At 35.7% G+C, this 23,569-nt stretch overlaps 1 protein-coding gene, 1 long non-coding RNA gene and 1 pseudogene across 2 annotated transcripts; all 3 read right to left on the bottom strand.

Annotated features, from left to right (window-relative positions):
* Positions 1-674: 674 nt before the first annotated feature.
* On the bottom strand, positions 675-1,138 carry LOC113315375. Its single transcript, XM_026563664.1, has 2 exons — positions 800-1,138; positions 675-746 (listed from the first exon to the last, which is right to left on the bottom strand). Exons 1-2 carry the CDS (start codon positions 1,136-1,138, stop codon positions 675-677), a joined length of 411 nt encoding a protein of 136 aa, XP_026419449.1.
* A 3,769-nt stretch (positions 1,139-4,907) lies between these two features.
* Positions 4,908-8,390, bottom strand: LOC113315374 (annotated as a pseudogene).
* Positions 8,391-16,367: 7,977 nt separating this feature from the next.
* LOC113317643 lies at positions 16,368-18,415 on the bottom strand. The gene is made up of 3 exons (XR_003343807.1): positions 18,212-18,415; positions 18,012-18,082; positions 16,368-16,795 (listed from the first exon to the last, which is right to left on the bottom strand). It is a non-coding gene; the product is annotated as an uncharacterized LOC113317643 (long non-coding RNA).
* Positions 18,416-23,569: the final 5,154 nt, after the last annotated feature.

The raw sequence follows: 23,569 nt of genomic DNA, 5'->3' as shown, positions 1-23,569 counted from the left end.
GGATGCTCTGCCAAAAGATATGCAGCCCTATTCGTCTCTCTGTAGGTTTGATATATCTCCACACTATGAAAAAAGACCGAAGTCTACACACCCTTCTACATATCTGTAAAAGAATCCAAGGAGGAGAACTATCCTGCTGAACTAACAGATTATAACCGACCATTGAATCAATGGCAAGATGGATTTTCTTAATACCCAACTCTTTGGCAAGACTAAGACCCAGCTCCACACCTTGAATCTCATGAGCATTTACAGAGATAGGTGGAACACCTCCTTTAGCAGCAGCAATCACATCACCAAAACTATCTCTAAGAATGGCACCCCAACCACCAGAGTTATCTCTTTTTGAACCATCAATATTCACCATTATAAAGTTTGTAGCAGGAAACAACCAAGAACAAAAAATGGGAGGAGTAATAACAAAACCACAGTTGAGATTGAAGTTGTCCATAAAAGCTCAAGTAGTGGGATTATCTTCAACCTTAATATGTAAAGATAAGACTCTGATTCTAACATCTTCAAGAATAGAAAATCCCACTTGGTCAGCAGAAGAGTATCTGTAAGAAAACACTCTACAGTTTCGTTCCCTCCAAACATGATAAACAAAGCAGTTTAGGATTAGCTTTTTCATTCTAGCAATAAGACTGTTACTAGCAAAAACCCTACCACACCAACTAATTTTCTCCATCCAACAACTGCAAGTCTCTCTGATAAACCCCATTTTTAATAATAGCCCCTTCCATATACTAGCAGAAAAAGGACATTTAAGAAAAAAATTGTCCTCAGATTCAGGACTCACCTCACATAATTTGCAATCATCCACCTGGGATAAACCCCACTGTACCATCTTCTCCTTAGTCTTGAGCCTACCATGTAAAGCGAGCCATGTGATGAAAGAATTCCTTGGAACATGTGACTTGAACCACACAATACTCTGCCATTGAACAACATCTCCATAACCATCTAAACACTTATAAGTGTCTTTCATAGTATATGCACCAGAAGCACTAGGCTTCCACACAATAGTATCAAGAGCAATCTGGTCAAGTTCCACTATTTTCAGCTTCTCAACAGTGTTACTCATATCTTCATCCATAGAATCAGGGAAATACCAACCTTCCTCGTTAGGGCTGCACATAACCGACTCGACCCGCCGACCCGACCCACACCCGTCAAAAATACCCGTACCCGAACCGACCCACCTAAGTATGGGTCGAATATGGGTGAGGCACGTGAAAACTCACCGTATGTTGGGTCGGTTGCGGGTAGGAACTTCCTTCACCCGAACCGACCCACCAACCCGCCCAATATTCCCTAGCATGCTAGCCCTTAGATTTTCTATCCTAAAATGAATCTCAGCCGTTGGATTGAAAAAATAAAATACCTAACCCTAACTAAGCATCGCACTCGCAGCCCACACCTATCACTTCGGCCTCTTCTTCTCTCCTTCTCAGAAACAGAGTCACGGAGACTCTTCTTCCCTAAATTGATTAATGGATGCTTCATCAGCTGATCAGCATGCCTCGTCGGAAATGGTTTATCCACCCCTAGTAGTAAATTAGGTGTTAACAAAGAAGTTTATGGAAAATATTTGTCTCCTTCATTTTTAAGTAACTTTAATTTTCTACACTTGAATTCTGTAATTCTTCATGAATCATGATACAAGTAATTTGCAAGTTATGACGGGTAACCCACCACCCGACCCGACCCAACCCGCCTTATTGTGGGTCGGGTGAAAAGCGACCCATTGTTATGGTGGGTCGGTTGCGGGTGAAAAGTTCAATTACCCACCAGCAATGGGTCGGGTGGTGGGTGAGGCCAAACCCGACCCAACCCGACCCATGTGCAGCCATATTCCTCGTCAGTGAAATCAGCCACACTACAATCAGTATTAGAACATAGATCCTCAAGAACATCTCTACTAACCCAATCAATGAGTCTACCAAGAGGATGCCATAAATCAGTTAAGAACTTAGTATTTTCCCCATCCTTTATAATATGAAAAATAAGATCCTTGACTTTAGTTCTCTGATCCATAATTCTCCGCCAGCACCAAGAGGCATCTTGTGGTGTATTGAGAGACCAAAAATCCCTACTTTTTATCAAATTCTTATGGATCCAATAAGTCCAGATAGTATGATTCTCACTCACCAAGTCCCATAGATGTCTAAGATTTGCAGCCTCATTAGTGATTTCTATGCTCCTAACACCCAGACTTCCTTCCGAAAAAGGCCTGCATACCACATTCCATCTAATAGGATGGTATTACTTCCCCATTTTTACACCTGCCCAAAGAAAACTCTAGGAAAATAGAATTCAACTCCTTGACAGTTTTTTTAGGAAGGATAAAACATGAAAGCCAAAAATAAATCATACCACTAAAAACAACTTTAGTGAGAAGCAATCTGCCAGCATAAGAAAGTCTCTTAGATTTCCAAGACTTCACCATCTTAAGCACTCTAGAAATTAAAGGCAAACAGTCCTAATGAGATAACCTAGTAGATAATAGAGGAACTCCAAGATAACGAACCGGTAACTCTCCAGTACTACAATCAAGACATTGAACAATCTGAGACAAAATAGAAGGAGCCACAGAAATTTTAGGGGCGACCCAAAAAAAATTAGGGGCCACTTATTTATACCCCATCTAGGGACAAAGGATAAGGGGTGTCTGTATATGGTAAAAGTACTAAGCTACCCTTACTAGTTCAACTTACGTTTCTACCCTTTAAAATGAATTGAGGTTTGGGAGAATGTATTTCTGGGGCGATTTTCATAATAGGTAGATAACTAATTTATCAAAACTACAAATTATGAAAGGAAAATTCGAAATTTTATACGTTTGGGAAAATTTATTCATTTCATAATCGATAGATATTTAGTTTGCCGATACTACCAAATTGTGAAAGTAGAAAAATTCAAAAATTATAAAATTTGGGAAAACTGAATTTTGAGGCGACTTTCATAATCGATAGACTAATTTGTCAAAACTACCGATTATAAAATGAAGAAATTCAAAATGTGGGAAGATGTATTTCTTTCATAATCAGTTGATAATTATCTATCGATTATGACAATGAAAAAATCTTAAAATTTCAACGTTTGGGAAAATGTATTTTTGGGGCGACTTTCATAATCGATAGATAACTAATTTGTCAAAACTACCGATTATAAAAGTAGAAAATATGGAAAACTTATTTTTGGGGTACTTCCATAATCAATAAATATAAACTTGACGAAACCATCAATTATGAAAGAAGAAAAATTAAATTTATTTGCGCTTATTGTATAATCGGTAGTAATTAAAAATTTTGAAACTACCAATTATATTAGGATCTTAATAATAAGTTAATAATGAAAAGAAAATGGAACTCTTTTTCGGTTTCTTTTCCTTTTCAAAATAATAATTAACTACCGATTGTTAAAGGTATGATCTCCAATGGTGAGTTCATTTTAGGTTTGGGTGGCCTTATTTTGTTTTATTAATCGCCTCTAATTTCTTTCAAGTGGCACCTAAAAATGTCATGATTTATTAGAGGTTCGCAACTTTGCTTTTGGGAACTTTGAAGTGAACACCATCTGTATAATAAATTAAAAAAATGGACCTATGAATACGGTGGTTGTAGCCTCTTCAAATAATAGTGTCCGGCCAGTGGCGGAGCTGGAAAATCAAGGTTGGGGTGGCTTGAAAACTTAATTGCATTGTTGGGGGTGGCTTAAGCCTATGGTTTAAGCATAATTTTTTTTGGCCAAATTTAAAACCATGGTAAAAATTAGGTTTTGTCTGGATTTTGGGTTGGCTTTATAATTCCGCCACTGTGTTCGGCGTAACAAATATATTGCCAATGGTATACCTCAATTTGATGGGTGAGTATGAGGAAATGAACATGGAAACCTGTCTAGGAAAACTGTCCACGATCTCATCACCCTCCAACTTTTGTTTAACCTATCTTCATCTACATTGAGGCTACAAGAATTTTTGTTGTCCGAATCTCAAATTCTTGAATCAATCTATAGAATGGTTTTCTTTTGTATGTGGAGTCAAATACACTCTTCCAAGTAAACCACATCGTTTAGTAGGTGCCAGCCCCATGTGGTCAATGGAAAATGTTTCCATATACACTAATCTTTATTTTCTTTCGAACCATGATAGCTTTAAGCACATACGTATAAATCACATGCATCGTAATATTAAAGTCTCTCGTATTTGTCTTATAGTCTCAGCGGCTTACTAGCACCACCACCGCACACTCTCTAACTATCAAGAACCCTGTGGTTAGAAGTAGAACTCTAACTTAAGTTAAAGCATTAGATTGTTTTAAGGTTATTTAGTACAAGTGGATTAGTGGAAGCTTACCACATGTTTGATTTCTTCTCCCTACTGTTTGGGTAGTGGGGAATGAATGAATAGTCTGCTTGTAGTTGTACTTTCAATTATTGAGATGCCACGGAGATTACCTTGGAACTTTATCAAGGGATAGCAACATTTCATTTTTTTCATATAAGGAACAGGAGTGTCTCAAATCAGTACCAGTGAGTTACTATGGTCCATCCACCTCGTGCATCTGGACCATGGTTGGCGGCAATGCGGCCTTGGATGTCGGTATGGTATTCGAGGTGACCTACGCTACAGATAGGCACCATAGTATTGGTGAAACACTATTCGTTGTCCAAGTTGGTGGCTCAAATGGTAGCCCAAATTTATACGGCATTGGCGTATTTGCTGATCAGTATTTGTGTGAGACCTACCTGGTTCTCTGAAAAAGAGTCTTTTACTGCGAACAATAAGAATCTTCTGAATATTGCAGCAGGTGGTGATGTTTTTGTGAACAAAACAATCACGATTGAAAGGCAGGTATCGCTATTAGTTTATAGTGTTTTTAGAAATTATTCAAATGCAAATTATCTCGAAGAAATAATTTATGTGTATAAGAATTTATCCGACACAAGTGATTACGGACACAAGTGAGATGTATTTATAAGACTCTGACAGACTTATAAGACTCTTTGATTACAGACACACGGTATTATTATCATATATTGATTACAGACGCAAGTGAGATGTATTTATAAGACTCTGACACACTTAGTCAAGTCAACATGATTTGACATGATCTTATATTCCTAATACACCCCCTCAAACGTTACAGGCAGACACTGTATGAGTTTGACAAGTAAAAAGAAAAGGACTAAACCCTCTCAAACAAAAAACAAAGTAAGTTGCAGTATCTTTGTAGAAACATCAGCAAAACCGGAGACAACAACAGAAGCATGAAGCAGTCTTGTCTGAAGCAGAAGTAATTTTGTCAACAGCTAATGATAAAGTAACAGCACCAGTAGAAGTATGAATATCACCACTAGAATTAGCATTGCACAGCTGGTAATAATGAGAAATCTCAACACACTAGAGCAATATGATCAACACATATTTAAAAAGAATAATCTGACTGTAGCTGAACTTTATAGCTACAATGAAGCTTGGTGATAAAAATTGCAGATCTGAAGCAAAACAGTCTCACACACACACTGAACCACTGAACCAGCACATTTATAACACAGAAACTGATATTTTGTTTTGAACTATATATATCCTGCACTTTCAGTGACTCACACGCATACTAAACAAACCATGCTGATTAATATTATTGCTGCAGATTGTAATAGCAGAGACAGCAATAGTGATAGGTGACCAAATATACCTTGCATTGAAATGATCTGTTGTAGGCACATACGCAACACAACATGAATAAAATTGACTGTAATAAGGCTTCATAAAACTGCAAATATGTATCGTACCCAAACAGTCCTAAAGACCAATAGTAGCGCAATTTAGAAGTCCAAATAGCAAGACTGTAGCAGGAGATGTAATAGGAGTATGCAGTAGTAGACAAGCAGCAGCGAAAATAGTTGATGCAGTAGAAACACAACCAGAACTTGTTTGACAGAAGTAGTTTTTGAAGTCAACACAGACTTGAACTGAAAAACATTAGAGAACCAGCAGCAAGACAAGTTGATTAACAGCAGAAATCGTAGCTTCCAGTATTTGTTTTGTTGTTCTCTGTTGGTTAAGAGACTCGAATTGTTATTTAGAAACTGGTGTTTGTAAGACCAGATCTGTAAAGGTATTGATATGACTTGTTTTGAAGTAACAAGTCATATAACTGGTTATTGAGATGTTTCTAGGACCAGCTAGGTATTGAAAATTATTACTTCATATGCTAAAATCACACAAAAAGAAGTAATAATGAACAAATGGGGAAAATTGTTATTAAAAAGTTATTACCCATATGAATGTTTATATTACCCGGAAGTTGCTACTGCCGTCGAATTGATTTTGAAGTTGCTGCTGCTTTTGTTGATTAGTTAACCCTGTTGATAAGAAGTTGATGTTGCTGATAAGAAGTTGATACTGCTCCATCTTTGAAAATAATAACAAATTCAGGCAATTCAATCTTGTCCACACCAGAAACATTTTACAAGGAGCCAGTACAGGGAAATACTTCACCAATGGATACTCCTTAATCTGCTTAACAAATGCCTTCCTTATCATCTCATATGAAGGATCAGCAAAGTAACTAAGAGTAGTACGCGAATCGATTATCGTTTCCCCGGCGCCCTGTTCTGACAGTTCCCATGTTCCTGCTGGAATTTCAAGCACTTCATCTCCAACACTGATATATCGACAGAAGAAGTTTCTTTGTCATTTCATGTTGCTGCTACCAATATAGTATAATTCAAATTTGGGTTGCTCAAAAGACTTAGATCTTTACCAAATATGAGTTTACTACTAACACTCGAATTATTTTTATTTTTATTTTTTTATTTGACAACAAGACAATAAGAAAATGTATGTCCATGACCGATTGAAGCTGCAAAGAGAAGGATAAAGGTCATCGGCCTAGTCCTAATAATCCAGAAGATCCATGTAATGAACCTCTATTCCAATGCCCATAACCAAACATAACATTCTCATCTGCTTTGAATTATGATGCTCCAGTTGGTGTTGTTACATTCACTGTGAAGGTTTCCAGTGAGAAATCTCCAGTTGTATTGGAATTATCGCCGTACCAGTAGTAGGAAGGACATGTCTGGTTGCAACCGGAATCACAAGTTCGTGGAGGATATGGAGATGAAACCAGTTGACATCTTGGGTCATGGCAACTGATATTTATGTAAGATTTTTATTCGTATGGATTATAATAAGGACCATTTAGTTCTAAACAATCATGGTAAGGTGTGTATTGAATCCAATTAAGATCACTACCAGTACCAAGAATCAATAAATAGTGTTTTGGTGGAGTATCATCCATGAAAAATTCACCTGAACCCAAACTTACTCCTGGTTCAAGTGTTGCAGTTGGTTGTTGATAATTTGGTGTTGCTGCTGTTGAATTTAATACCTCTTCTTCCTGTTTCTGATGATGATGGTGGTGGTGTTGTTCTTTCTTCTTCGTTGATAATAATCTTGAACTTCTATTATGATTCTTCTTCTCAAGGATTTTTGTATGTAGAGTTTGAATTCTGGTAAAGTCTCTAATTGTGGAATGAATAACATAATCCTTTTTCCCATCTGGGTTTCTTCTACTGATCTATGTCTAAGAGAAAGCTTTACTAGTGGTTTTCTGAGATTTGATTCTAATGATGATTTTGTTGATGTGTAAGATTTAAATTTTGGGTTTTGACGAATTTAAGGAAGAAACGGCTTCAGAGAAGGGTTATGGTTAAAAATATTGACAAATCTTGCTAAAGGAAAACAATTATTACCAGCAATTTCAAGAACCCAATGCTAGTAAACCCTAATTTGGAATTGAGAACTGATAATATGTGTAATTGTAACTAAAATTACCTATATCAAATAGGAATTCATCATAGTTGTAGCCAGAAACCCCAAATTTCTGATCATTACAGCAGCGAAAGTAGAAGCTTCTTCAAAAATCAGAATTTAATTTCTTCTTCTTCTTTTTGTAACCTTTTGATGATGATGATGATGCAGCGGAAACTAAAAATTGATTCTCCATCAAAGAGAATATGATATTTTAGAGGTATGTGAAGATGGAGATGAAAAATTAATGAAAAAAAAGGATCGAAAAAGAAATTTTGTGATTGTTCTTTTCCCGAGTGATACCATGTGAAAACTATGATAAAGATAGAAATTAATATTGAATAGATATTCTTACAGGATTATTATCAGATATTGATTACAGACATAGGTGAGATATATTTATAAGACTCAGACAGACTTAGTCAAGTCAACATGACTTGACCTGCCCTTATATTCCTGATAGTTTGTGTATTTTTAAACACAACAAAGTTCCGGAGTTCACATAACTATTTAGGTATGTGTACTGGTTTGTGTATCTTAAGACCATAACCGGTTCCGGAGTCCACATAACTATTTAGGTATGCGAACCGGTTTGGATACGCAGCCGACTTCAAGAATACATAACTTTTCTGGTATGTGTACCGGTATGGATACCAAATTTGAGAAATTCTCCAAAAGAAAGAAGAATATAATTTGAGAAATAGGTGGTTCAGTCTTCACTTAACTTTTGTTGAAGAAGTTCTCCAAAAGCTTCTGTTGAATCTTCGCCTTCAAACGGTAGAACGCAATGATGACTGCCGTGATGTCCGTTTCTCAACTATACTTTTATCCTAATCCGAGACTTAAGTAATTGTAGACTAGAAATCAAGATATAGTATTGACAATTAAATTTTACAACAAGCTTGGGATAACAACAGTTGTGAGTTCGACCGAGCAATGCTCTAACAGTTGTTTGAGGGTAAAAATTGATTCTGCTATTTTGGTAAATTTGGGTGTGTTGATGAGAAAAGAATCTAAACCCTAAACAAATGCACTGCAGGGGAGTACTTTAGATTCGAGAGATCAATCTGTATAATTCTATCCTAAACCAAGAAATGGTCGTTCCAGACTTGCTTCAGTCACAAAGTGAAGGATAAGGGGTTGATCTTAGGGAGGAAAGCGAAGAAGGTGTTGAGACCAAAAATATTGAATTTTGAAGGTGTGGCTATTTTATGACTTGTATCAAAATGTGGAACTGGCTTGCATAATGTAAGCTATCAGTTCTGGGTGTTTTCTGGATACTATGTTGACAACACTTGTGTTCTTGTTGTTGAAATAGGTTGAAAACCTATTTATACAAGTCATTTGAGCGTAACCCTGATCTCGTAGAAAGTGGAGGAGGTTGAGTAGTGGAGTAGTGGGGCCGTTTAAGAAATGGTGATCATCACGTGGTCACATCTTCGTCCACTACTTTCATCGTTGTCAATCGTCCGTCCTTTCCTGACACATTCTCATAATGGGAGCGTTGCACGCTGCACGCTGTAAACCGCCAGACCAATACCCCAGTAAGTATCCCCAAGTTTGTGACATGTTTGATGTCTCGAGTAAGTGGATCAAGTCATGGAACTTGCCGCAAAGAATAGCATACAACCTATTAGGTGGAACAACTAAGTTGTTTTGTGAGGCCGACATAAAATATCGTATATGTTCGATGCATGTAAAGCATCGCTTTTTAAGCAAGCAGCTCAAGATAATCGACGTGCATGAAGCATCGTTGTCTTAGTGCTTAACAAATAAGTTGCAGATTGAGTCTTAAAATGGCAGCATGTTCGACCACCTTTGGGTGATCGTTTGAAGGCCGCCTGAATGAGCCATCACTTGTCCGATTGCTCTCTATGACAGAGTGGTGGCTGGTGATCATTAAGGTACCTCATTGATCGCCTAATATCTAATCCAAAATGTCTGATCAAGCTGGCGAAGTTGGACAGACGAGATGGTTTGCGGCAGATGTTTGCCGCCGTTGATATAATTTTAGGGTTTAGGGACGTGCGGACGTCCCTTCTTTGGCTAGTCGAATCCAAGCACTAGGTGCTAATTCGAACGGACCGATTGGGTATGCGTGGAGACGAGACGCCAGCGTGCATGCCTACATCTCTTGGTCCATCAAAATCGGATCTAGGCCACTCGATTCGGCAGGCGAAGATGAGTGGCCATGATCAACTTGCGATAGAAATATATTGCCGCAAATCGCAAATTAGCGTTTTGGACAGCCGCGACTACTCCAGTTCGATCGAGAAATTCGATGCTTCATTGTCCTCCCACAGGTAAGTCGATCGAACATGAATAGAGTTGGGTCAGCGGTGAACTCGTGTGCACTTCCCTAATCGTCCAAGACGCGATCTAAGCCATCCAAACAGGCTGTCTAAGTTGGATGGTCGTGATCGATTTAAGATGTTAATGTACTTCCGCGACCCAAATTAGGGTTTAGAAGCATCACGCCTGCCATAGTTTGGGCAAACAATTTATTGCCTTATGGTCTTGCCGTGGACAGACCGATCAAGTGGGGGAAAGCTGGGCCGCCGGTGTGCGTGCTAGCACTTCCCTAATCACTCTTGGAGTAATACAAGCCGTCCAACTAGGCTGGAAAAGTTGGACGGCTGTAACGCTTTTAAGACTGTTTTAGACAGTCTATGCTAGTTCGAGCTTCTTTCAACAGCGTGACCACCTTACTTAGGGTTGGCGTTTGACAACGTTGGGATGCGCTTAGGCAAGGTACGATCAGTTGGAGTGTTTGGTGGGCCCGCCGACGGTCATCATGACGGTTGCCTATTTCCTCCGGGGCTTGACCAGGCTTGTTGAATTGCGTGGAAATTGTGTGGCCATGATCGTTTCTGAGACTGATATGGACAGTCTAGATTCCCCTTAAGGAAATTAAACATGTTCGATCGAGTTGTCTTTAGTTAAAAATGTTGATACGAAAATCTCTTTGTCAGAGAGTGAGCATGTGTGGGTATTTTCATGCAGATCTCAATACTCTCACTTTGGGAGATTCATGCTACTCTGTTGAGAGTGAACACGTAATCGTCATGTCATGTCAATGATGAGAGTTCGGTTGAGAACATAGCACGGAAAAATAGTAGGCAAATCATGCATTAATTAATAATGCTGGTATAAAATAGAAACCACAAAATATTTGGGATTGCTACTACGCGCACCATTCTGAGTGAATTTCATATATATTGAATTGCTCAATGAACGAGGAGGTTTTCTGCACTCGTCACTTTTCAACCCCTTGCAGGGTGACAGCGCATTAAATACTGGTTTTACAATTTAGCCCAGAACTAAAAACCACCATCAACAACAGTCTACATTGGTGCATGTACCTACATCCAGTTCGTGAGTTATTTTTTCATAGTACGTGTACCGGGTTTGTATACCCTTAAGACAAAAAGAGTTCAGGAGTTCTTTCGGTATGCGTACTAGGTATGTGTACCAACCTGAGTTCACGAGTCACAAAACTTTTTGGGTTTGCATACCGTGTATGTGTACCCCAAAAGTCATTGCCAAACTATACCTACGCTGATACGTGTATTAGGTACATGTACTGCGGCTCCGGACCTATAACATTTTGCGCCAGTATGTAAGCTGGTACGTGTACTGTCTTGTGTCCAGATTTACAGTAGTTCTATATCTCTCTAATAATCAATTTGAAACATTCCCGAATAACATCAATGACACGCATCATTATTCCAGACTATTTTCAATTAATAATCTTGAATCATAATTTAGGTTATAAATAATAAATTGTTTTTAACCAAATTCATCAAGTATGAACAAAGTTCTTAAGCTTAGTCAACATATTTCGAATATAATTAATCAAGATAAACTTGACTCGAAATTTCTGTTGTGCATGCAATGTCTTCTTTAGTCATGCGACATAGTCTCATATATAGAAAGGTGAAAACTTGAGTAATAGGTGGTTTAGTCTTCACTTTCCTTTTGTTGATGAAGTGCTCCAAAACCTTCGGTCGATGTTCTCCTTCAAACGGTAGAACGCAATGATGTATGGTACTCTACTACACACTTATATACTAATCCGAGACTTGACTAAATGTAGACTAGAAATCAAGATATAGTTTAAATCAACTAAATTTGACAACAAGCCCGAGATAGCAACACTTGTGAATTCGACTGAGCAGTGCTCTAACATGATTCTTTTAGTTTCTGGAGTTCATGCTTATGTAGACTTGGTGCAAAGAAGATTTTTGTGGTCAGAAATGCAAATAATCAATGATCTTAATAAGCCTTGGGGCTATCTTGGGTGATTTGAATGTAGTAATTTAAACTGAAGAGAAAGTGGGAGGTAAAATACCTTCTAGAAGATCAATATTAGATTTCAATGAATGTCTTGATAGGTGTGAATTATTATAGGCACCTAAAATTGGATTAGATTTTTCTTGGTCAAATTGCCAGCATGGAGATAAAAGAATCTTATGCAATCTTGATTGAGCAATTTTTAACCTGGAATGGTTAGAGAAATACATTGTTGGGGGTGTAAAGTGAGTGAGACTCAGAGTAGTGTTAGATCATTCTCCACTATTGGGAGGTAGTGCTAATATCCCAAAAAAAAAAAAGTCCTTTGAGATTTCAAAAAATATAACATCCTGGTTTTTTGAAGTTAGCTGAAGATAGTTGGTCTGAAATTTTGAATGGTGATATAGCATTTATATTCGTGCAAAAAGTTATAAGATTAAGCATATTTGAAGGAATGGAACTGGAAAGTGTTTGGAAATGTTAAAACAAAATTAAAGAAGCTGGGGAGAATGTCAGGGCTAAGATGGTTATCTCAGATAGAGATCGTCACAATGTCTGCTCCTTAAATGAGCTAGTGCAAGCTCAAAAATGAATATAACTCAAGGGAAGTTCAGTATAACACTGTGATGAGGCAAAAATCAAGAATTAAATGGGTTAAGGAGGGTTTAGCAAATACACAAGTTTTTCATACTAATGTCAAAGTTATGCACACCAAAAATTTGACATGTTAGATGAAAGATAATGATGGAAACATTATAGCAGATCAAGAAAAAATTGCAGACTTATTGGTTCAATTTTTTAGAAGTAATTTTTGATGATTGTTTACTTGAAGTAATTCCTAATATTATCACAAGTAAATATCAGGAAATGCTTGATGATATACCATCTTCTAATGAAATTAAACAAGCTATATTTGATATGGATGCAGAAAGTGCTCCTGGTCCAGATAGTTCTCAGGTATGTTCTATAGAGCATGTTGGGATATCATTAAAAATGATTTTTTCACTGTTTTTCCGTTTTCCTAGAGAAGGGAATTTATACCTAAAGGACTTAACTCAAATTTCTTAGTTCTATTACCAAAAGTTCAAGGAGAAAAAAAAAACAAATCAGTTTAGACTTATAGGATTGAGTAATGTCAGTTTTAAGGTTTTCACTAAAATTATCACCACTAAAGGTTTAATGAAAAAACTAGTTTCTTCTCAGCAAGTAGCTTATATCAAAAGAAAGAAGCATAAATGAGCAATTACTACTAGCTTCAGAACTAGTTAGTGAGATGAGATGAAAATAAGGGGAGGCAATGTTGGTTTGAAACTAGATATATCTCAAGCTTATGATTCAGTAAGTTTGAATTTTTTATTTAAAATGCTTTAAAGATTTGGTTTTTCAGCTAATTGGTGTCAATTATTAATAATAGTATTTGAATCTGCAATAATATATGTAATGTTGAATGGTAGTCCTAATGGTTTTTTCTCTAGTGAAGAGGTTTAAAGCAATGATATCCAGTATCTCTTATTCTTTCTTTTTTTTTTCTAATGGAAGAAATGTTAAGCAGCTTATTGTATCAATTAGTAAATTCCAAGAAAAAGCAACCAATGGTGAATAGAAAAGGAATTCATCCCACTCATTTATTATTTTTTGATGATGTTTTCATCTTTAGCAATGGCTCCAAGAGAAGTTTAGAGAACCTACTAAATCTACTCAAGAATTATCAAGACAGTTCAGGACAAATTATTAATAGAAAAAAAAGCCAATGCTTTGTTAATGGTTGAACTCCTGCAAAGAAATCATAAATCTCAAGTTTATTGCAAACGGATCTCACTTCTTTTTCAGATAAATATTTAGGATTTATTCTAATGTCCGGCATAGTCAAATCAGCTACAATATGGCCCATGGTGGAAATGATGCAGCATAATTTAGCAACTTGGAAAGGTAAATTGCTTTCTTTCAAGACATATTTGTTTTGATAAAGTCAGTTCTCTCCAGTATACCTCTCTACAGCATGGCAGTATACAAATGGCCCAGTTCTGTAATAAAAGAATGTGAAAGAATAATGAGAAACTTCTTATGGTCAGGAGATAGTGAGATTAGAAAATATGAAGCTCTTGCTTGGTGTAAAGTTTATACCCCTACTAACGAAGGAGGATTGGGGATCATAAGATTCTAAATGGTTAACATGGAATTCTTGATGAAAATGATGTGGAAATTATTAACTTATGAAGATTATTTGTCAAGATTTTTTGCTGCAAAATATAAAAACAGGAATGGTCAATGAAGTATAAAATGGAAATACTCCACAGTATGGCCTGGTATGAAGTGTACATGGCAAGCTCTTAAAACTGATGTGAGATGATGTATTGGTAATGGAGAAAGGATTTCTGTTTGGTTTGACACTTGGATAGGAGATGGTTCATTGATTGACATTATAGGATACTCAGATTATGTTAATGCTCACCTGGATATGAAAGTAAAATATTTACTAATTCACGATTATTGGAATGTTCCTTCTGAATTGCAGCCTTATTTGCCTTCCTCCTTACCAGCAATAAACGGTGGTGAAGATCAAATAGTTCGGAGTGGTAACTTAAAAGGAAAATTTACTAAATCAGCAGTTGTTAATAAAATTAGACATAGAAAACTTGTTTTGCTGATGTAAAAATTGTTTCCAGATTTTAGAAGGTCATTGCAGAACAAGTTTTCTATGTCTAATTTTATTAACAACTTTTTCTCAACTTTTTCACAACTTTTTACACCTGGAAACAACTTTCAGCCTAATAAAAAATATTTCGAGAGTAGAATCATGCAGTGTAATTCAATATGGTAGTTATGGAATAAAGGGTACTAGATGAAACCAAGACTATGATACTAATATACTGATTTTGTGATTTCTTTCTATCGAAGAATCAGATGAAAGATTGATTCCCATGCGATACACTTTTGTTTTGATCAAAATAGTTTTTTGACAATTCCAAGAAAAGAATTTTCTTTTTTTGAAACGTTTGCTCGAATTGGATCCAAATTACTTCAGTATTGGTAAGATAAGTACCAAATTCATCTTAACCAAGGAGTATCATTGATCTAATCCAGATGACGGGCATGTTCTTTTTTGTTGTGATGGTGCAGCTGTTGGAAATCATAAATGTCAAGTTCTAGGTACAATCTCTGGAGGTATTGGAGTTGTCACAAATTACATTGCAGAAGTAATGGCAGTGGCATGGACTATATAATGGGCAATTGCACTATCTTGCAGCAGAATTATTATCAATTCAGACTCTAAATCAGTAATGGAGGACTTCAAAAAAGAAGATATCCCTTGGTTTATTCAATCAAGATGGTTGAAGGCATGCAAATCTCTATCTGAAAATGTTTACATCCATTGTTATTTCTCTGTTGACGTGTTAGCTAAGAAAGGAGCAAGACATAACTTGGGAGAGGAAATGCAATAAATTTATGTTAAGCAATAATCCCTTATGGTGTTGCAAGTTTATTAGTAGGAAATGCAATAATCCAGCTGATAAAATGGTTAGGCATGATAGATTGTTTAAAATTTCTTGAGTCTGGTCTTTAAGTCTTCCAAGTTTTATTGCCAATGCAATACTAGAGGACAAATCTTTTGTAACTCAATCCATTCAGTAATGAAAATTCTTCTTAGTATCAAAAAAATATAAATTAACTTGGGAGAGGTGGTGCAACATGCGGGAAGGCCAACTTTCCTAATCAAACTTGAAATGCCTGATAGGCATTATTATAGATTTTGCTAGGTTCTAGTTTCATTTTTTAGCTTCCCCCTGTAATTTTAGTTTTTCTTTTGTTATTTTTCATCTCCGTAAACTCTTTGGTTATTCTCATTAGTAAAAATATGTGACTTAGCAACAACAACAAAAAAAACTAAGACCAAAAGGTATGGACTTAGGGCTGACCCTTTGAAAAATCTCATCCATCCCTTTTTTTTCCCACGAAGTCTCATTTAAGAATAAGAATAATAATTAAATACAACCGATACCCTAATTTGAAAGAATATCTTACGCATGTTTTCTATGTAATTTGGTTTATGGAATATTTATAATCCATGTAAAATTAATTCAAGCAAATAATTTCTTGTTTAATTCATACTAAAAACAAAAACTAACTTTTTTTTCTTTCTTGAGAATAAGTCGATTTACATTAAAAATCGGCTAACTAACTTGGAAAAGCTCGTTAAAGGTTGCTTTATGCAGGGATATGCCTTTCATAAGATCCAAAATCACTAGCTTCGTAAGAAATACGTATAAAGTAAATTAAAGACTTGGAAGAAAATATGACACACATTTGCCTCGTTAAAAACCCTGCCAAAGAAAACCCATAATGGTAAAACCTTGACTAAGGAAAAGAGTGCAACACGAAATTCCTAAAAAGCTATAACAATTTTAAAGTTAACTAGAAATGTAAAATTACAAATATAATTCTTCAACCTCATGGAAATTTTTCATTCTTCATCGGTACCCAATGAGCTATCTTCTAATGCTGGCAGTATGTATGTCGCCACAAGCAAGTTGTGGAAGTTGAACGTCTTCACTCGTGATAAAACTATCAAAATATGGTCCCGATCCCTTCTATTAATAGTGAGAAAAGTGTTAAGATGGCTGGCATGGGATAGGAAATTCGTCATCTTGGCGATTGAGAATGATGCCCTTATAGCGTCTTCTGCACTCAAGAACTTATAAGGTGAGAAATGTATCTCTGAATAAATACTCGTAGATGAGTCGTGATTTATAAAATAGGACCAAAATAACACATAACAAGCTATGATTTCAACATCGTGTTGTTTCACAGAAGAATTTATAATCCCTAGAAAAGAAGAGTCTAATAATTGATACTATATAGTTATTAACTAACTAATAAAGCAGTAAGGCTAATTCTAGAGATTAATGCAAGGAAAAAAGAACAAATAAACTGTAAAACATTGTACAAGATGATGTTAATGCACTTAACTAGTTGAAGCTAGTTTCCTGAATACAATAACTAACTCACTAATCTGGCTAGGAATCTAAACTCACTATTCTAATTAACCAGCTGAGATGTTATAGGACTCCAACCCAATGACCCAATTAAACAGTAAGAACTAAGAAGCTTAATTCAAATAAACCAGGAAACTTAAAAGGAGTAAACCCTGCAAATCCTAAGGTTCACATGGTACAAGAAAAAACATTAAAAAAAACCCTAAACTTTACAGGATATAGTAGTGGGAGCCTAAGAGGATATGGAGCTTATTTTTCAATAACCAAACCACAAGCTATCATCGTGAAAATGTAGCTTAAGAATTGAAACTACTAATGAACCCGGATTATATACATCGAAAAACAAAGAAGTAAGGAACTTAATAGCAGTAAGGAATAGGCCCCTATTTATCCAACCCACAAATATATCAAACTCTTATTAAATGTAAGAAGAAAATACGCTGCGGCTTCGAATCGGATTGCCGATCAATTAATTGTAGAGAATATGAAAAACAACAGTTAAGAAGTATCCAGCCTTTGGGGTTTCTTTTTTTTTTTTTGGATCAACGGAGCGGAGGAGTAGAATTGAGAGTCTTATTGGCATAGATGCAACGCTAAAAAAAAAACTAACTTGTATTTTGTTAATCCATTGTAATCACTGAAATGTCATAAACAAGATTAAGGGAGGACTTATATGACAATTAAAACCATTGCTTGGCCAAAGAAAACAGAAAGAATAGGAATTAACCAAAACCTATTCAAGCTAACCTTGCATTTTAACCTTAGATGTTAAAACCAAAATAACAAACATCTTCAAAGAAAACCTATTTCAAAATTTCCCAAAAATGAAAACCAATAGTTAACAATCATATGCAAAATTATGCGCCAAAATTTAACTTGATCTGGATAAATAAAAAACTTACCTGGTATGTCTTGAATCGACAATGAGACTTGCAGATGGTATCGAAGTTAGAACCGGCAAGAAGTACCAAACCTGACAATAGAATATAGGTATTATGTCAAGTTATTTTCATGCATGGGAATAGCCTTACACTCTATATACTAACACATGCACCAAGCATTCATAATGCCAAAATTGATCTTGGGTTAAGACAGAACTTACCTAGTGTCTCTTGAGTCAACTGTAAAACTGGCGAATGGCGTAGCAATTGTCCGATTGATCACCGCCCAGACCTTTCCAAACTTGATAGAATAAAGCTTTTCATTTCCAAAAATAAATTTTAATGCCCTGGTACGCATGAGCATATCCAAACCAACCGGAAATAACTTCTTCACAAGAGAATCGCCCTCTTTACCAAAAGAAGAACCAACCAAATCAGCCTGAACAATATCAACATTTGTGAAATCATCTTCTTCTTTAATAGAAGAATCATCTGAAACACCTCCTTCTTGGATGCGAAGTTTGCGTGGAGTAGTATAGCTATGCGGGATTCACGCATCCAAATTTGCAACAAACTTACTAAATGGAGTTTTCAAGAATACTGGGACACCAAATGGAGGATGAATCAGCTCTATGGCTCCTACTAAAAAAATTATAATATTATTAATCGCTAACAAATTAAAGAATTGTGCATAAAAAACAATTAATTTTTAAAAGATTCATCAAAAAGACAAGTACACCCGCAAAAAGGAAGAAAAAAAAGAAGCAAAAATATTGATTATTACTCTCAAATTACATATTGTGTTTTCTCTCTTTCTTTAGGAAAATGTATTCGTTGGGTGCAAAACATGAAGATTCTTTGCACATAAAATGTGAAAATCTACCATAAATATCAAAGACACATCTCTTTTTTGAAATGTTATGAGAACCTCTTCCATTCGTATGCATAAAATTAAGAATCTTTTGATAATTTGAAGTTTTTATAGAAGTCAATAGTTGTTCTAAAGATGAGTAACTTTGTACTTGAGGGATTCATATTATTGATTCATTTGATAGTATATTTGTATGTGAATTTTTTTCTTCTGAATGATTATTTGTTATGATCACAATACGATTATCTTCAAAAATCTGTAGAAATCTCAATCCACTTATCCTGATAAAGATTCTAATAAATTAATATCCGCTAAAGATTTTTCGTTGGGTTTTGATAATGAATAAAATGGAGTGACAGACGTTATTGATTAGGTCAGGGGCTTATATGTTTAATTATAATTTTGAATTTATTGGAAGTATGACACAACTATTATTTTGTTTCTTATTGCAAATGGACACTTCTTTCACGGTAATATGCTATTTGTGTTTCTTCATTCATGATTGTATTTGGTTGAATTCTCTATTACGGGTTTTTATTTATGTTTTTCTTTCTCTAACAATTTTTTTACCAGTGCATGTAAATTTCTCAGATATTTGACGGATTGTCTTTTGTTTATAATCCACTTCTCACAAGATGTGTAAGGATTTTTGTTTTGGCTATGTTATGGAGTAAGGTTTTGAAAAAAAAAAAGTATTATTTATTTGTGTTTGACGCTAATTAAAGCTCTTTTATTTTGTCCCTATATGTTTAATCTTCTAAGTTTGATTGGATTGCTTCTTTTTTTTCCGGTTCCAACATATTATGATCTTTTTGTGGAACGGTCCAAAACGGTGAAGTTTTTGTTTACCAGTCTCTTTGCATTAAACTATTATAAGACTTCAAAATAGAGTTTCTTCATTTTGATTTGTTAGTCCTTTTTTTAGGCATATTAGTATTGTTGGTAGCTTCTTAGGTAATCATTTTATCTAATATATTATTATTGAAAGTGTGTTCTTAATTAAAACGAAATAAGACTAACTTTTTTTTTGCTTTTCTCTGTCGGTGATACCAAGATTTGATTTCATATGATTTGAATATCACTGTATACCATGTGGGGGGCATACCAAATAGAGCAAACTTGATCTCCAGTTCAGTAGGGGTATATAGAAGAGCAGAATTATTCTCATCGGTTATGGTTAGGGGAATTATATTGGCTATATCATGGTAAATGGTTGGGGAGGAGATATAGAGGAGGTCAAGGAAATGGGAATTGATACATTAGATTATGAGAGGTCTACCCTCGAGCCAGTGTTGATGCTTCTTCTAAGAAGATTACCACTATTCCCTTAAGTCAGTGTTGCACTCCTGATATGAGGGCTTGGGATCTTTCAAAGAATGGTAGATTTACCTCTAAATCTGCTTACTTGGGACTTCGAGGGCTCATGCCTTCCCCTTGTAGTGCTCTTTGGAAGTGTATTTGGAAAATTAATGTTCCTTATAAAATTCAAGTTTTCAGCTGGAAAGCTGTTAGAAATGCCTTACCTGCTAGAACTGTCCTTCATACTAGAATACCTATGAGTTTTGTTGATTTTACTAGATGTAATGCTCCTTCTGAATCAATTATGCATGCCTTAGTTCTTTACCCTTTTGCTAGTCGTGTTTGGTTCTTATCCTCTTTATGTGTCAACATTCAAGCTGTTAATACTAAATCTTTCATGGATTGGATGTTATTCTGGTTAGTTAATCATGTCTCTAAACTCCCATATGGGGATAAATGTCTCTTTGTTGCTATCCTTGACCTTATGGCAAAGTAGAAATAACCTAGTGTTTCAGAACATCAAGGAGAATTACACTGCTGTTCTGATGAGAGTTAGAGCCATGTTATTAACTAGAAAATCTACTATTAGAGTTTCCACTATGGTTCCTGGTAGTATAGGTGACAAATGGATGCCCCAACCAAAAGGATGGATAAAATACAATAAAGATGGTGCAGTATTTGTGATGAGGGACTTCACCAACACTACCTCCTTTTGTGCCTCCATCGTCTTTCAAGTTGATTCTGATGAAGAAGCTAAAGCCAGAGCTATTTGGGCGGCCTTACAAAAAGCTGTGGAGCAAAAGCTTACTCATCTAATCATAGAAAGTAATGCTCAGAGTCTAATCAATCAGTTTTCTGCTGGAGTGTTTGATGAGAACTCTAGAAAGGATGCTATCTTTAAGGATATTCAGTTTTTTTCTTTCGAGTTTGTTGCTTGTTTGTTTTTATTCCAGCTACGCAATTGTAATTCTATGGCTCATGAATTTTCTATTTGGGCTAAGACAAACAATTATACTATGTACTGGTTTGTTCCTCCAATATGGCTGATGCCTTTTGTTGAGAGGGATGATTAGCCTTTTTGAAGGCCTTTGTCTCTGGGGGAGGGGGGAAGGGTCTAAAAGTCTACCCTCAATCCAGGCATATTTGGAGTTGCATAAACCATTGATGTTGTTTCTTATAAATTTAACATATTGGTGAAACTAGCTAGTATATTTATCAACCAGGGAAATTTTCCTTTTCCTTTTATCTTCAACATTTCTTCTTCATATTCATAAAATTTCCTAAGAGAAGCTTTAATGTTAATAAAAAAGAGGGTCATCAAGTTTGTTGAATAGGTTGGCAAGAAACTCGGAGAGGATGGTGAAAAGAGTTTTAATATTGGATTGGATGTTCCCTAGATTAAGTCTATTCCATTTCTTAATCTCCTATTTGACATGAGTAAGGTTATTGACAAGGTTAAAAGCATGAGAGCCCTCGGAGGAGTAAGACCAACTTTTTTGAATAACATCACTGCAACTCTATTCCTCAAGGAACATACTAGAAAATTTGAAGAGTTTGGACACAACTTTTGATATAAAAAAATGTATTTCTCACTACAGACAACATCATTATTTTAAATCACCTAATATAAGCCAGGAGATGGACACAACTTTTGATATAAAAAGATCCAGCAGGTTTCTGATTCATCCGTGTTCTAGGAGAAGACAATTCGGGAATTATTAGGAATGAATTTCGATCGCTTCATATAAGATGTTTCAGAATCAATGGTTTTCCTTTGGGAGAGAAAGAGGACAGACTGATGAACGAGGGTAAGATATGGTGAAGGTTGAGATCGGATTTTAGGGGTGTCCAATTGGACTTTTTTTCCGGGTTTGGAGATGAACCATCATTTGGGGCATGCCCAAAAATTTTGGGGCCTCTTGAATAGGACAAAAACACAAGTGGAAATAGTGTTTTTAGGGTGCCCCTTATCTAGCCATTTTTCATAATGGCAAAAAATGCCCTTATTATTTATATTTTTTAATTATTTTTAAATTCAAATAAAAAAATATTTTGTTTTTTAATTTAATTTTTAATTTTTTTTAAAAAAAAAATTGTTAAATTTTGTATTTACGAATCTAAGTTCGACGAACAAGTGATATGCCGAACCTAAACATACTTAGGTTCGGCTGATAATATGTCAGCCGAACATGTGTTTTGTGAAAACATACCTAGGTTCGACAGATTCGATAAAAAAAATAGAACATCCGAACTTAATATTATTCTTCATAAAGTGAAGTTCGGGTAACATCTTCGTGTTTAATTATCAGCCGAATTGTTCATCGACACTTTCAGGATGAAAAAAAAGAGAAGTTCGGCTGATAATTTTGATTTTATTTTTAGCCGAACTTTACTTTGTAATTGTCGTAAAAAAAATTCCATGCAATAACAACAGAAAAAAAAATCAAAATTAAAAAAAAAAAAAATCAAAATTATAAAAAAGGATAAACTAAAAAAGTTAATATTAAAAAGTAATTAATTAATCAAGGGTATTTAAATAACTTAACCACTCATTAAACACCCCTTGTCACCCCACACTAGTTAGGGTCATCCATATGTATGCCCCAAAATTTAAATGTATGCCCCTAATGAGGGTTCTTGGAGATGGGAGTCTCCAATGATAAAATGACATTTGGATAAGGCCCAAAACCCAGGGGCAGGTGAGATCTTCAGTGATGGGTGGGTTCTGTAGAGTTACGGGCTTTTGCAGATTCATTTGTTGAGCCCTATTTTGGAAAGGGTTGACAGACTAGTCATTGATGTTGTGTGGTTTAAAAATGATATGCTGAGGTTGTATGGGGATGGAGCGAAGAGGGGTGTTTGGAGTTATTTGAATCGGACTCAGCATGGTTGGGATTGGGTCATGACAGTGACCGGGTTGGGGAGGAAGAAAGGATTTTTAGACCAGATGTTTGGTTGGGGATATGTATGGGGTTGAGTTGTTGTGAAGAAATTCTGAGGCACCTTCAAAATGTATTTGGACAAGAGCCATGATTTAACCATGGTTTGGGAAGGCCAATTGTTGTATAGTTTTCGAAGTGCTTGAACTTAAAGTGATAGAAGTTCCGGTGTTCGCTGAAAGGTATCACCTATACTACTCTTATAAGATCCCAAAACTTTCTAACGTAGGCATGAACTTCCGAGAAATGAACACTTACCGATTGCACACCAAAACATGAGATTCAATCGACATTGGTTTGAGGAGAGATTTTTACAAGATGACCAAAGGACGTAGTCTATCTGGGATCTGGAAGTTGTTTTGCATGGCTTTAATTCCTCCACAGCATGGGAATGATTTTTTGGAATAGACATTCAAGAATTATAATCAATTTTGGCTGGTGGTAGTTAAAACTAACCTCTGCCTTGTCAA

This window comes from Papaver somniferum, chromosome 10 (genome assembly GCF_003573695.1).
Source record: "Papaver somniferum cultivar HN1 chromosome 10, ASM357369v1, whole genome shotgun sequence".
Classification (NCBI taxonomy): Eukaryota; Viridiplantae; Streptophyta; class Magnoliopsida; order Ranunculales; family Papaveraceae; genus Papaver; species Papaver somniferum.
The sequence above is the reverse complement of the archived record's forward strand: the minus strand, read 5'-3'. Positions and strand labels throughout refer to the sequence as shown.

Excerpts from the sequence above, each read along its gene's own strand:
- LOC113315375 (XM_026563664.1), bottom strand. The coding sequence starts at position 1,138 with ATGTGCAGCCCTAACGAGGAAGGTTGGTATTTCCCTGATTCTATGGAT. Across the intron at positions 747-799 it reads ATGATTGCAAATTATGTGAG|TATATGGAAGGGGCTATTAT; the intron begins GTGAGTCCTGAA and ends TTTTTCTGCTAG.